The sequence below is a fragment of the Dermochelys coriacea genome, chromosome 12 (genome assembly GCF_009764565.3).
Source record: "Dermochelys coriacea isolate rDerCor1 chromosome 12, rDerCor1.pri.v4, whole genome shotgun sequence".
NCBI classification, from domain to species: domain Eukaryota; kingdom Metazoa; phylum Chordata; order Testudines; family Dermochelyidae; genus Dermochelys; species Dermochelys coriacea.
In genome coordinates this window covers 19,002,914-19,018,992 of record NC_050079.1, presented here as the reverse complement: position 1 = coordinate 19,018,992, position 16,079 = coordinate 19,002,914, and the positions used below count along the sequence as shown (strand labels likewise).

General features: G+C 37.3%; 1 protein-coding gene across 4 annotated transcripts in view; it reads right to left on the bottom strand.

Moving 5' to 3' along the window:
- ITFG1 (integrin alpha FG-GAP repeat containing 1) overlaps positions 1-16,079 on the bottom strand; it is a 202,583-nt gene that overhangs the window by 135,418 nt on the left and 51,086 nt on the right. For all 4 annotated transcript variants that reach the window (XR_006275021.1, XR_006275022.1, XM_038368637.2 and 1 more), the window contains exons 7-8: positions 15,116-15,177; positions 7,421-7,505 (exon numbers count right to left, since the gene is read on the bottom strand). Coding sequence is in view for 2 of the 4 variants with exons in the window: in XM_038368637.2 (XP_038224565.1) it covers positions 7,421-7,505; positions 15,116-15,177 (147 nt within the window). In the remaining 2 variants the exon portion in view is untranslated. The remainder of the gene's footprint in view (positions 1-7,420; positions 7,506-15,115; positions 15,178-16,079) is intronic.

Below are 16,079 nucleotides of genomic sequence, written 5' to 3'. Positions count from 1 at the left end.
ATAGCAATACCACTGTCTCTTTGAATCAACAGTTTGAGATGCTCAGTTTTCCCATATCTGGAATGTCTCTCCAGTGGTTAAAGTCGTATATTAAGGACTATTATAAATTAGATTCTTCTGGTCAGGTTTTTCTACTTTATCTTGCACACATATTATCTACTCAACTTTTAATTTTCTAAGATATTGATTTAGATTAGCCACACAAAGATCAAAGGGAAGGAAAAATAATTATGCTTTTAACAGTTCTGTTTTAGTTTCCAGAGGAAAAAACAACCAAACACACACTTCTGAAAGTCAGTTTGCTTTTAGACTCTGTACATTGCAACTTCACTGGTATTATCTTTTCAGAGAAAAAAATAACCAAGAAATCTTTAGCTGTCTCTCTCAAATAAAAAAGGATTTAAACCATTTTCTTTCTTTTACAAAACAAAAGTGCAAGAAACTTCTCACTTTTTCTGTCCTCTCAACCTAGCTATATCAAAACAGAATAAACAATATATCGTTACATTGTTTCATAATCATGTTAAAATTATCAGAAGCTAAAGCTATCCCTGAGCTTTCTCTGGGACTACAGTATGTGAAAAGTATCTTTTCAGTTTGTCTCTACAACAAAGGGAATATGAAAATCTACAAAGCTTTTTGAAATTCTGCACTTACACTGTGGCTTAATATTGAACATCTATTTTTTTATTCTTCACTCAACAAATTAGATGAACATACTTATTATATTCCCTAAAAATATGCTCACAAAATTAGAATAATTTATGATTTTTCAAGATCCCAGATATCCTGGGATCTAAGTTAATTTAAATGTCTTATCAAATATGACAAAGTTTCTAAAATTATGATGCATCCTTTGGCCATATTAAGTTACTTCTGTTTGCTACAACACATGGTGAGGAGAAATCCTATTTCAGATTGCTCCTTAGGATTTAAATTTTTCAAAAGAAAGCTGACGTATACTTTGTGCCTATTAATATTCAGGGCATCAATCAAAGCCATCTGCTTTTTGGAATCATTAACAGCCATGTCAATCAGGGCAATACAAAACTCTGAAAGCATGGATAAAAAGCATTTTGGAATATTTTGAGGTTTTGTTCTTTCAATCTGCATACAATATGCAAATGTTTGTAGATGGCCTAAATTTTAATTAAAACTTTACTTTTTAATGACTTTTGCACAATACATTAAATAAAATTTCTTAGCATAATCTCTAAGTATCACTGAACTTCTATTTTACTCTGTTATACTATATATGAATTCTGTATTCAGCAGCCATACCACAGACCAGCAAAATTCAGTCGCCATGGGGAGGTGATCTTTAAAGGTCAAACTAAACTGTGCTAAAAATCTTGAGGATTTTTTTAAGTATCACCATAAAACAGAGGAATCTTCTGGCTCTAATACCGGCTCTCTTTTACTCCCTCAAGGTCATCACTGTAAATAAAGCAAAAATTGCTGTACCACATATCAGAGCACCTGTCAGGGTTCCCTCCCCACTCTGAACTCTAGGGTACAGATGTGGGGACCCGCATGAAAGAGCCCCTAAGCTTTTTTCTATCAGCTTAGGTTAAAAACTCCCCAGACACAAATTCTCCCTTGTACCTTGGGTTTAAGTAACGCTGCCACCACCAAGTGATTTAACAAAGAATCAAGGAAAAGGACCACTTGGAGTTCCTCTTGCCCCAGCAATCCCCCCAAGCCCTTACACGCGCTTTCCTGGGGAGGATTGAGAATAATATCCTAACCAATTGGTTACAAAATGATCAAAGACCCAAACCCCTGGGTCTTGCAACAACGGAAAAAATCAGTCACATTCTTAAAAGAAGGATTTTATTAAAAAAAAAAAAAAAAAGAAAGGTAAAAATCATCTCTGTAAAATCAGGATGGAAAATACTTGACAGGGTATTCAGATTCAAAACACAGAGGATTCCTCTCTGGGCAAAGCCTTAACGTTACAGAAAACAGAAAAAAACCTTCCTATTTGCTCAGGGAAAATTCACAAGAAAAACAAAAGATAAACTAATCCATCTTGCCTGACTTACCTATATTGGCTGCAATATTTTTGACTTGAATTGGGATGGGTTGGAGAAGATTGATTTCTGTCTGGCCCCTCTCAGTCCCAAGAGCGAATCCCCACACAAAACGAAGAGCACAAACAAAACCTCTTCCCCCCCACAAAATTTGAAAGTATCTTCTTTCCCATTGGTCCTGTTGGTCAGGTACCAACCAGGCTATTTGAGCTTCTTAACCCCTTACAGGTAAGGAGGAATTCTAGGCTACTCTTAGCTGTATGTTTATGACAGCAACCATGTCACAACATCTAAATACGGGCTCAATCCTGCGAATACTCATTAATAAGGGTAAAGCTAACTATCACCAGTAGATCCACTAATATGCAGTAGCGTTTGCAGAATCAGGCCCATAAAACTGCTAGTTACTGCAGTGGGACAAAGCACTATCTAAGGAAATCATCTAATTCCAGAGAATAATTTATGTGTTTATCCTCTTTAATATGTGCATCACCTGAATCATTGATTAAAAAATTGATAGCTGTAAATGCTACCGTGCGAACATTTTAGCACACAGTCAAAAAACAACAAGGTGCTGAAATAAAAACATCAAATTACATTTGCTGAATGTGAAAACTGATATCAAATGGATCACTACTTGAAATGCCTCTCAACATATTCAACATACACAATGCATGAGATTTTGTTTGATTATAAATCTTCGAATTCAAGACCTAATGCAAGTTAAATTAAGTACAATTTTTGAATGGATTCTCCAAGGAAAATTTTGATTAACAAAACAATACTAATTTTAACATAATGTCCTTTTAACTATTAAAATATACAAACAAAAATCCATGCAGTTGGAAGTATTACTGCTGAATGGAAAAATCTAGACTAATTGTTTCTAATACTCGCAAAAAAAAATTTATATATAAATTGAGTTTATACCTTTGTTCTAAAGCTTTCTGAAACAAACAATTAAAATATTAAGAATTCTGATGTTTCATGAATCTTTAAAAAAGTCATTTTAATTAATTTAAATTTTGCTCCTACTTTCTTATGCATATGAACAGTTTATGGACATTTACGTAGATAATGTCTTCTGAACAAATTACTTCTTAAGAAAACAATTGTACGTCAAACACAGCAATACTTTTTAAAAAATGATAATGAAGAGCAACATGAATATTTGCATTATTTCTATTTGTTTATTACTGAGAGTGGCGTTCAGCCCTATACAGTACACAAAACAAACAAACACTCTCTGTCCCAAAGAGCTTACACTCTTAAAAACTAGACACATGGATCTCCCAGTATATCCTAAAGCTGAGGAAGACTTGTTGGATTTTTTTTTTAAAGTTATTTATCAATTCATGTATTGTGACCGTTGCAAGAAAAATTGGCTATTAAGAGGGTCATGAAATAAGAGGGCAGTGGCCTGATGAAATGGGATGACGAGGGCATTCCAGGTATGCAGGGTATTGTGACAAAATGTCCAGAGAAGACGAATATGGATAGGAAAGATGAGGTATTATAAATGACAGAATAAAGAGGCAAAGAGCAGAAGATGATATCCAAAATGCAGATAGAGTAGAATTGTGAAGGGTTTTAAAGGCAAGAATGAGAAGTTTAAACTTGATGCAGTAGGTAAGAGGTTGGCAGGGAAGGTTTGAAATGGTCAGATTGACAGGCAACGTAATTTTGGTGCCTACATTCTGACTAGGGTGGAGAAGTATAATGTAGGTTATTACTACATTATACAATGTATACCTTCAAATCAGCGGCACTGCGATGGGTACCCGCATGGCCCCAAGTATGCCAACATTTTTATGGCTGACTTAGAACAACGCTTCCTCAGCTCTCGTCCCCTAATGCCCCTACTCTACTTGCGCTACATTGATGACATCTTCATCATCTGGACCCATGGAAAAGAAGCTCTTGAGGAATTCCACCATGATTTCAACAATTTCCATCCCACCATCAACCTCAGCCTGGACCAGTCCACACAAGAGATCCACTTCCTGGACACTACGGTGCTAATAAGCGATGGTCACATAAACACCACCCTATATCGGAAACCTACTGACCGCTATTCCTACCTACATGCCTCTAGCTTTCATCCAGATCATACCACTCGATCCATTGTCTACAGCCAAGTGCTACGATATAACCGCATTTGCTCCAACCCCTCAGACAGAGACAAACACCTACAAGATCTCTATCATGCATTCCTAAAACTACAATACCCACCTGCTGAAGTGAAGAAACAGATTGACAGAGCCGGAAGAGTACCCAGAAGTCACCTACTACAGGACAGGCCCAACAAAGAAAACAACAGAACGCCACTAGCCATCACCTTCAGCCCCCAACTAAAACCCCTCCAACGCATCATCAAGGATCTACAACCTATCCTGAAGGACGAGCCATCGCTCTCTCAGATCTTGGGAGACAGACCAGTCCTTGCTTACAGACAGCCCCCCAATCTGAAGCAAATACTCACCAGCAACCACACACCACACAACAGAACCACTAACCCAGGAACCTATCCTTGCAACAAAGCCCGTTGCCAACTCTGTCCACATATCTATTCAGGGGATACCATCATAGGGCCTAATCACATCAGCCACACTATCAGAGGCTCGTTCACCTGCGCATCTACTAATGTGAAATATGCCATCATGTGCCAGCAATGCCCCTCTGCCATGTACATTGGCCAAACTGGACAGTCTCTACGTAAAAGAATGAATGGACACAAATCAGACGTCAAGAATTATAACATTCAAAAACCAGTTGGAGAACACTTCAATCTCTCTGGTCACTCGATCACAGACCTAAGAGTGGCTATACTTCAACAAAAAAGCTTCAAAAACAGACTCCAACGAGAGACTGCTGAATTGGAATTAATTTGCAAACTGGATACAATTAACTTAGGCTTGAATAGAGACTGGGAATGGATGAGTCATTACACAAAGTAAAACTATTTCCCCATGGTATTTCTCCCTCCCACCCCACCCCCCACTGTCCCTCTGATATTCTTGTTAACTGCTGGAATTAGCTACCTGCTTGTCACCATGAAAGGTTTTCCTCCTTCCCCCCCCTGCTGTTGGTGATGGCTTATCTTAAGTGATCACTCTCCTTACAGTGTGTATGATAAACCCATTGTTTCATGTTCTCTGTGTGTGTGTGTATATAAATCTCTCCTCTGTTTTTTCCACCAAATGCATCCGATGAAGTGAGCTGTAGCTCACGAAAGCTTATGCTCTAATAAATTTGTTAGTCTCTAAGGTGCCACAAGTACTCCTTTTCTTTTTGCGAATACAGACTAACACGGCTGCTACTCTGAAATGTAGGTTTAGTGAAGCTGGAGAAGAGGTGATTTTGAAAACTGATATATGTCCATATCGACATATTCAGTAGGTTGTGGAGAAAAGTGGCAAGATCTAAAATGCTGCAGCTGCCCCTCAGTAGCACTTCAGTGTAGACACTCAATACAGAAACAAAAAGAAAAGGAGTACTTGTGGCACCTTAGAGACTAACAAATTTATCAGAGCGTAAGCTTTCGTGAGCCACAGCTCACTTCATCGGATGCATTTGTTTTTTTTTTCCACCAAATGCATCCGATGAAGTGAGCTGTAGCTCACGAAAGCATATGCTCTAATAAATGTGTTAGTCTCTAAGGTGCCACAAGTACTCCTTTTCTTTTTGCGACTACAGACTAACACGGCTGCTACTCTGAATACAGAAACAGGAGGGGTTCTCCTCCTGTTGCTATAGTTAATCCACTTCCCCGAGAGGTGGTAGCTAGTTTGAGAGAGGAGAACTAATGCTGAGAAAGCTAATAGAAGACAGAATGTGAAGAAAGGGGGAGTGATGAAAGAAAGAAACAGTGAAGCTGAGGAACATGGGGCTGGGGGAGAGTCAGGAACAGGTTATGACAGATCCTGTTGTGAGCAGTTACATTAGAGTGGACAGGGCAGAAATCAGGATGGAGGGAACCCAAGAGGTTAGAGGAAAGAAAGTCTCCTCTCTATAATATTCTTCATAGTCATCTAATATTACAGTCTTGACAATTAAATACAATGGGTAGTTGTTCGGGCACATTTAAACATCCAAAGTGACTCAACATAAGAAAGGATTCCCAACAGATGAACAGCATGAGGTGAAAAAGCAAACCCCAGCTAGGAAAATAATGAGGTCAACAACACAGTAGTCAAATTCGCTGAATACAGCAACAAAATAAATTAATAAACTATGCGAAGTATTCAGTCTTTAAAATTCCTAATCATCTTTTACAAATCTGTTAAGTTTATTAATCTATACAACCCATAATTAGTTAATGAATATTTAGGATTAATTTTCAGAAGAGTTTAGGTGCATTTAGGCACCTAAATAAAGCAACTAGAAGTCCAAGAGTGATCATCACCCAGTAGCTGTTAGCATTCTTAATTTGGCTACATTCTGATGCATTGCTTTTAAAATATGATTTGAGTATATTTGATATATTGTTTTCCTCCTATATTCTATTTCTTATTGCCCAATAAGTACTCCAACAATCTATACCTTTACTCAATGTTTAAGGGCCAGATTTTCATTAGAGTTTAGCACCCAAAAGCTTCTAATTAGGCATTCTGGAAACTGCCAGATGTGGAGAACTTCAGAAAATTTACCACTTTATTTAGGTGCCTAAAGGGAAGCAAAACTTGTATGAAAATCTGATCAAAAAGGCAACAGAAAAATACATGGTTCTACAGACTTGCTATGTGCAAGCTCACATAGTTTTGAGCCATTTTATTTTTTCAATAAAATATTGATGAATATATGAATAGAATCTAATCCCTAATAAACTGCAAATATTTATATTGAAAATAAAAATAAAATGAAAATAATATTTTTAGTTCATAATATGTTCCATTACTGCTTTTTTAAAAAAACAATTATATCCAAGTTTAGACTCGCTAGACAAAAATGTCAAAAAATGTGCTTTGAAGTAGTCTTAATAGGGATTTAAGACTCAGTCCTGCACACAGTTTACATGTGCTTAACCTGAGGCAAGCTAAATAGTCCCACTGAAGTCAAAGGTTAGGGTTGCACCAGAGTAAGCAGGTAGAGGTCTGAGACGATGAACTAAAATAGTCACTTCCAAATTATCAAATCCTTCTGCATGCGCAATACTCGTTGACTTCAACAGGTGTTCTACATATAAAAGGAAAGGAAGAGAGAAGGAATACAATACATGTAGTATATATCTACATGACTATGATGCCCGCAAAGGAACTACTGCAATCTGTTGGGTAAAAGCTTAACATGCATTTTAAAAAATATATATAGAAAAAATATAACTAATTAATAATAAAAATAAATGTGTGTCAGATAGCTTAGGGAGAGGAATAAAGGAGGAATCTCACCAAAATCTGCAAACACTGATTGTCCAACAACCATCGTGTCTTCAGGTTTTTGCTTTACATCTGTGACTTTGGAGAAATTCCCATCCTATCAAATACAATAAACATACACCATAAAAAATGACATTAATGAACTGTAAACAAAGCAATGAAAATTTGAAGTGTAAACTAAAGACTAAAAATAGCTTTTAAAAAAAGGATTAATAGGTGAAAAACTGTCTTTTAACTGGGAAAACTTGTGCTGTTTAGAATACTAGAGCCTGAGCTGCCAAACAAATCTGATGTGCAGACCCTTAGTCCTGCACGGAATCATGGAGTCAACAAGACTCCATGAATGAATAGGAGTATGCACATTTGGATCTGTTTGTAGGAAAAGATTTAGACACTTCATTGGGATAATCATACGATAAAGGTGTCTAAATATTCAAAACAATGAATGAATGAATGAATGAATGAAGACTTGCAATTTATTAAGTTACTCTATTAATACAGAAATTACCTTCCAGATTATTTGGATTATACTAGTGCTGAGTAGGGCTTGTTTCAACACCGTAGATTCATAGATACTAAGGTCAGAAGGGACCATTATGATCATCTAGTCTGACCTCCCGCACAACGCAGGCCACAGAATCTCACCCACACACTCCTGCGAAAAACCTCACCAATGTCTGAGCTATTTAAATCCTCAAATCGTGGTTTAAAGGACTTCAAGGAGCAAAGAATCCTCCAGCAAGTGACCCGTGCCCCATGCTACAGAGGAAGACGAAAAACCTCCAGGGCCTCTTCCAATCTGCCCTGGAGGAAAATTCCTTCCTGACCCCAAATATGGCGATCAGCTAAATCCTGAACATAGGGCAAGATTCACCTGCCAGATACTACTGAAAATTCTTTCCTGGGTAACTCAGATCCCACCCCATCTAACATCCCATCACAGGCCATTAGGCCTATTACCATGAATATTTAAAGATCAATTAATTACCAAAATCACGTTATCCCATCATACCATCTCCTCCATAAATTTATCGAGTTTAATCTTAAAGCTAGATAGATCTTTTGCCCCCACTGCTTCCCTTGGAAGGCTATTCCAAAACTTCACTCCTCTGATGGTTAGAAACCTTCGTCTAATTTCAAGTCTAAACTTCCTGGTGGCCAGTTTATATCCATTTGTTCTTGTGTCCACATTGGTACTGAGCTTAAATAATTCCTCGCCATCTCCGGTATTTATCCCTCTGATATATTTATAGAGAGCAACCATATCTCCCCTCAACCTTCTTTTAGTTAGGCTAAACAAGCCAAGCTCCTTGAGTCTCCTTTCATAAGACAGGTTTCAGAGTAGCAGCCGTGTTAGTCTGTATTCGCAAAAAGAAAAGGAGTACTTGTGGCACCTTAGAGACTAACAAATTTATTTGAGCATAAGCTTTCGTGAGCTACAGCTCACTTCATCGGATGCATTTGGTGGAAAATACAGAGGGGAGATTTATATACACACACAGAGAACATGAAACAATGGGTTTTATCATACACACTGTAAGGGGAGTGATCACTTAAGATGAGCCATCACCAGCAGCGGGGGTGGGGGGGAAGGAGGAAAACCTTTCATGGTGACAAGCAAGGTAGGCTATTTCCAGCAGTTAGCCTACCTTGCTTGTCACCATGAAAGGTTTTCCTCCTTTCCCCAGCTTACCTTGCTTGTCACCATGAAAGGTTTTCCTCCTTTCCCCCCCTGCTGCTGGTGATGGCTCATCTTAAGTGATCACTCTCCTTACAGTGTGTATGATAAAACCCATTGTTTCATGTTTTCTGTGTGTGTATATAAATCTCCCCTCTTTATTTTCCACCAAATGCATCCGATGAAGTGAGCTGTAGCTCACGAAAGCTTATGCTCAAATAAATTTGTTAGTCTCTAAGGTGCCACAAGTACTCCTTTTCTTTTCATAAGACAAGTTTTCCATTCCTCAGATCATCCTAGTAGCCCTTCTCTGTACCTGTTCCAGTTTGAATTCATCCTTCTTAAACATGGGAGACCAGAACTGTACACAGTATTCCAGGTGAGGTCTCACCAGTGCCTTGTATAACTAAAATCTCCTTATCCCTGCTGGAAATACCTCTCCATATTATGAATTAAAACCTGATCTTGCAAAGTGCAGAGCCTCTTTCCAGTCCTACTGAAATAACAGGAGTGGAGACCACTAGGTATAGTGCAGGGTCAGGCCCCAGCTGTTGAACAAAAATGGTACATTTTTAAATAAATAAAAAAAGATCTGAGGCCCAATGCTCCAATCACTTTACTGGGAGTTCTGCTCACCGGAGTACTTGAAACCTGTAAAATGCAACATATTAAGTAATATATTGAGTCAAAATGTAACAGGTGTGACTGCTCAGAAACCAACTGCAAAAATATCATGAAATATTTAACATTTCATCAAATCTGAAATATATATTTTGGAAATTTAGGAATAATAAAATTAAGCGTTTCTCCCATTGATTCAGAGTTTTCTCAGTTGTAATTTATGTTCAAATTGGACCATCACTTATTTGGACAGTTTTTGTGTTTTTACCTCCTGTGTATCTTTATTATACTCAGACAATTTATCTGACTCATCTCCCTTTTAATAATGTTCTCTGTTTAGAAGGTATATCTATAGAACTAGTTTTATATGAGGGATTAAAACTGAGTCAGATCTCTATTGTTACTTTGGAGATTATTTGTATTTTGAAGATGGTCCATATTTTTCTAACTCATACACTATTTAGATTTATAGACTTAGCTCCCTAAATGAGGTTTCATTGGGGATAGTTTTCCCTTGACATTTTATTATAGCTAATATTTTCTTGGAGTTTAATTTGTAACTGATAGTGGCTCAGAGACAAATTAATCAACATGGATGCAAAAACAGAGTGATTTCCCCAGAACTATTAAACTCATATTGTTATCCATGAACAGTTACAGTAGAATTATCTGACTGCAGTGCTGAGTCTGTAATCCTTACAGATGCTACTTATCTCATTGCAGTAACGAGGACTAGGCCCTATGTCAAGTGACCAGAAAAGAAAGATAGAGGCCAATACCTCTAAAGCATATTATGGTAGATTAAAGGAAGAATATACTTTGTTTCAGAGAAATTTTTATCTTTATTCAGAAACATGTATTATGTCTTAAAGTCTCTGAAGGATCCAGTATCCAAATTGTTCTTCTTAACTGACTTGAATAAATTTTAGATTTTACATTTGAGTCCCCTATAAATGCTGCATGTGGTTTTTATTTATGTGGTAGTTAGATTGCAGCCATTTGCCCTGAGAACATATAATAAGGCCTTCCACACACTGAATTCTTATGTCCCTTCTGATCCCCTGATGACAGAGACAGAAATGTGTTTCAGATTAAAAGGAAGAAAATACTTAGTTCCTGAAACAGTAACATTTATATTTCTGGGTGACACTAATTCTACTCAAAGACACAGATTTGAGTTATTGACTCTAGGTTTTCAGTAACCTTGATGCCAAAGTTATATTTTATCCAGTAAAGCTTAGAGAGCAATGCCTACATACATATGCATGGACTGCACTAATGAAAACATATATTCAATTATTTATATTTTTTCTTATAATTATAAATCATTATCCCCAATTCTTCCCAACGTCTAGAACAGAAGCCAATCAACATATATAATTTAACTACAAATATTTATTTACTGGAGTTTTAATTACATGTAAAATATTCTCACTTTTGAACCATCTTAATGATATGCAGTTGTTTATTCTAACTAAAGACTGTAGTATTTAAACGACATATTATGCATTTTATTCCACTAGCCATTCAACAGTGGATGCTGGTTTTCAGGTAGGGGAAAAGCTCTTCCAGCGCTATAAAAAACACCCCCCCCACACACACACACACGAGGGAAGTAGCTACCAACGCTGGGAACTGGTGCACTGTCTACACTGCCACTTTACAGCACTGAAACTTGCATTGCTCAGGAGGGTGTTTTTTCACACCCCAAGCGAGAAAGTTTCAGCACTGTAAAGTGGCAGCATAGACAAGGCCTTAATTAATTGCACTTCATCTATCTTTCCTGAAATAGTTCAGTTAATTTAATACATGGAGTGAATCATTCTATTTTTCTTAATTCTTTTATTCTTGTCTGCCAGATTTCTATAGCTGACATTTGTTTTTCCACTCTAAATGGCAAATATTTACTGGTTGAAGCCACAAAAAAGTCCAGACACCCTGGAAGGAGAACAGAAGGCTTAAACCCCAAACATATACAGTTAAATCAACTGATTGTATACTATGTCATTGTACTACACAAATATATTTAGGAAAATCTTTTATGAAAGCTTGTAATGTTCTGAACTTGATAGTCATTATGAGAGATGTATACAGACCATGGTTATGAATTTATGTATTTGTGTATACAGAAAACTGTGCTCAAAGTTCATAGCAAGGGAGGGTGGGGCACAGTCCGTCAGGGAGGGACACCTTCCAAGCCAATTGTTTACATGAAACCAACTTCAAGCATCCATCCATTGTCCAGCCCAGGGAAAGACAATGATGGAGTATTAGAATTAATGGGAAGACATTGAGACATCACTAGAATTTCCCCACTTTGAATTATCAGGAGTAACCATGCCACAGAAAACACCCACCCCCCTCAAAAAATAAAATAAAATAAAATTAAAAAAATACAATAAAAAACAAAGGAAAGACTTTTAAAAACAGGCTTGGATGTGAGGTTTGTCATCTACTAACAGAGGGACAGCTTCTAGGTGGGAAGCTATCCATGAATGCCGGATCCCCACTATAACAAGGAGGGTACGCCAAGAAACTGTTCAAGGAAACAGGTAACTTGTATTAGAAAAGGGATTTTATATACTATGGAAGTATAAAACCTGAAGTTGGGTCTATGCTTATTTTCTGTGTAACTTGCATATGTTTACTTTCCCTTACTATTTCATCTTTAGATCTCTGGTTTTTCTATTAAATAAACTTTTTGTTTGTTTTTATCTCAAGCAGATCTGGTGTGCCAACTGTGTCGAGTGTGTGTGCCAAAGCAAACTGATAACAGGGGGACTGGTTTCACACTTTGGGGGGGGGGGTGTGCTGAACCAGCGAGGAATAGCTTGAGAACTCAGGAAGACTGATTTGTGGAGACTGGGACTAGAAGAAGGGTTGTTGTCACCTTGCAAAGAGTAACTTGGCTGTGTCAAGGATTTGAATCACAGATGCACAGCACCAAGGACTCTGAAGTTATAGGGCAGGCAGTGACAGAACCCTTTACCAATCTAGGTGTTCCCCAAAATGTCACAGTACCTCTGTTTAATTTCAGGACATTTTCCTATAACTATGACGACAGGAATTTGCGGTGGTGGTGGTGGTGGGAACAATATCCTTGATATAGCTCTGGCATCAATATTTTATCACAGTGGTTTTCAAACTGGGGTACGCCTACCCCTGGGGGTATGCGAGCTCTCGTCAGGGGGTATGAGAGGAAAAATCCTGTAATGCCGGACGACACATTTTATTTAGAGCAGAGGTTTTCAAATTGTGTGGCACGGAGGAATGTTCGGGAGGGGAGGGGCAAGTGGCCAATTTCAAGCTTTTTGAGCTGAGCCCCTGCTTTGAGTTGCAATTTTTGATTACACCTCCTTCCCCAACGAAGACAGGTTGAGTGGTCTGCTAAAGTGAGTCGGAAGTGGAGGTGGCATTTCCTTCCCAAGCCCCGCTGGGTTGCCCTGAGCCACCTGATATCCCCACTCCTGTCCCCAACCATTTGTTCGTACTTCCCTAAGGGGGTGGCCCCACAATTAAAAAACCTCTTAAAGCTGTTGCTAAATGGAATGCATAAATTTGAGGGGGTTCACTGAATAGCAAACAGTGTACATAGAATACATGCAGTCTACTCTAAAAACTGTATTCAAATATACTCAAAGTGCATGAAATCATACTTTTATACTTTTCATTAAAGACTTAAAGGGGCACATATTGTTCTTTATATTATTGGTATTTTAGGAAAAACTAATTATGAGTACCATTAAGTAACGTTAAAAATACAGTCTTGATTGACCATTGCAAGTCTCTCCATTTTACCATTCTTCAACATAAAGCAAGGGTAATTATGGTTAGATGAAGAAGGTGCATGTCTTTATTCTCATAATTTTGATGCAAAGCTGTGTTAAAAATTTACTACACAATAAATTTAAGTGATAGTGTATTCCCCCCATCCCGTACTAATGCACATGTTAAGCAAGGCATCCATAAAAATGGTCTTGTAAGTAAGTTCAATGTAATATATATTGTACTTAAGATTTTATAGATTTCTTACTTCTATTACAGCCTTAATTTACAATATAAACTATAAAAGGTGACCACTGCTTGATTTGGTAGCATGGCTGCAGCACATGTTGCTGTATGGGAAGATAAGATTTTAGTCTTAACTCAATAATAATCATGAATCTCGATTCTCATTTTTACGAATACCCTTTGATGTTCTGGTAAAGTCAAGGAGCTAGAAACAGCTCCCTGAGAGTACTCTGTACAAGGGGCCTTCCTGTCATAAGGGGTCTCTGGTGGCACTAGTCCAAGTCTTGGTTGCAGGGTCAGGGCCTGAGTAACGGCTGGAGGGCACTGTATGTTGCAGCTCTTTTATTTAAATGTGAAAGAAAGGCATAAAATTTAAAGCTACCAAAACAACTTAGGACACCTCCACGGCTCAAAGCTGTACTACAGGATCATTATCTCCTCAACTCCTCTGTCCCCACCCAAAACCCCCACATTTCCTCATTATTTCTATGTTTAGATGTTTTCACATCATTCTAGAACTGTTTATCTTTACCAGATTGATTCCCAATTGAATTTTTCTCCATGTTCCACTCCCTCCAGGCCCAGCAAAATGCCTGAATTGTGTAGTATTTCCACAAGAGCTCCATGGCATTTTGTGCACAAAGCAATGGATAATGACATTATCAAATTATATTTTACTTAAAGACTGCATATTCAAACCTTTCATTTTTATCTCATACTACCTAATGTTTTTTTTTATTAATTGTTACAAGCCAATTTGTCGATTTGGACTGAATCATGGCTTTTAATAGAGACATCTTGAAAGCAGATAGTCAAGAAATGGACTTCCTGCCGAAAAAGGTTAATGCCTTTTGTTTGTTTTTCCTTTTTACTCTGAGTTGTGCTGTGATAGCTACTTGGGAGTTTCCGATCTATAATTAGAGATATGTTCTATAGGGAAAAGTGTGTCATCTAAATATCTGACTCACAAAAGTCTTTTATTCGTGCCTTGAAATCTTTTTAGTCACATTTAAATCAAACTAAAAATATTGAAGCCTGGAGGCAACAAGGAAAAATTACTCCTTAGAAAAGCTTTTTCTTCATAAACCATCATGCTGACAAATTAAATGACAGCAACCTCTTAGAACAGCTGACACAACCACAGGAGTCCTGTTAACATGTGCATTAGGGTAGACTGATTGGTTTAATTGGCAGTCATGCTAAAATCCTGCAGAGGAACTGATGCTGAGTGAATCATCTCCTCCAGCACTATTCAGCAGTTTGAATGCAACAGTGCAGCTACGATCTCTTAATGTCAGCTCTGTTTATTCTTGAAATCAGTATCAGGTGACCTCTTTGTTTTATATTTCTTAAAGCTATGTTTTAGCATAAGATGTTTGCTGTATTTTATTCCTTACCTTATTTACCCATGTTTCAAACTGAATTTGTTGGGAACTTGATAATGTAGTAAGGAACAAATCTGAAAAAACAAATGTAATAGAATTACAAGATTTAATATTTGATTATACTCATACTTTTAATCCTATATATGTAAATTAGTTTACTCAGTAGTCCAGTGGTTTTCGAATGCATAAACAAACGGATCAAATGTAAAAATATAAATGTAAAAAAAGAGCTTATTTTCAGCCCTAAGCCTCTACTTGTACAACAACAACTGTTTGAAAATGCATACTTTTGGTACACTAATGCCTGTGCACGTATACACATATCTAAACAAAAACATAAAAAGATGTACACACAGAAGTGAGTGCTAGAAAACCACGTGTGCAAGTGAAGAGTTATGAAATTCCTCGTTAGGGAAGAGAGCTAAACAAGTCTCAGAACTGAAGAAAACATCACACAGAATCTTTATCATTTGCTAAACATCAATGTTTTTCTAGCTTCTCTGGCATCGAAATTAACTCTACAGTGATTAGCCCCCAAAAAAAAAAAGACATTTTTTTCCATCAGAACATACTGCTTACAGAAGAATCTATACTTTTGATTGGAGGTATTTTGGGAAGATTTCCAAAGAGGGAAAATGGGAGGAGGGAAGGGAGAAGAGAAGTGGGGAAAGAATGACGACAACCAAGTACTATGTGTGTTTAAAACGGTTTTAATACAATCACCTTTCAGCAATCTGATGGCCCATTTTGTTATTTTTTCCTTCTTCCATTCACTATTTTAAATTTAAAATTTACTTATGTAACGGAGCTCCATGACTGCGCTCAAGTATTGTCACTATTCAGGCTAGGATACAGTTGTTCCTTTGTAAACAAAGAGTTACTGTTACATTAACATTACATTAACTCAAAGAGTTACTGTTACATTAATAAAAAGAAAAGGAGTACTTGTGGCACCTTAGAGACTAACAAATTTATC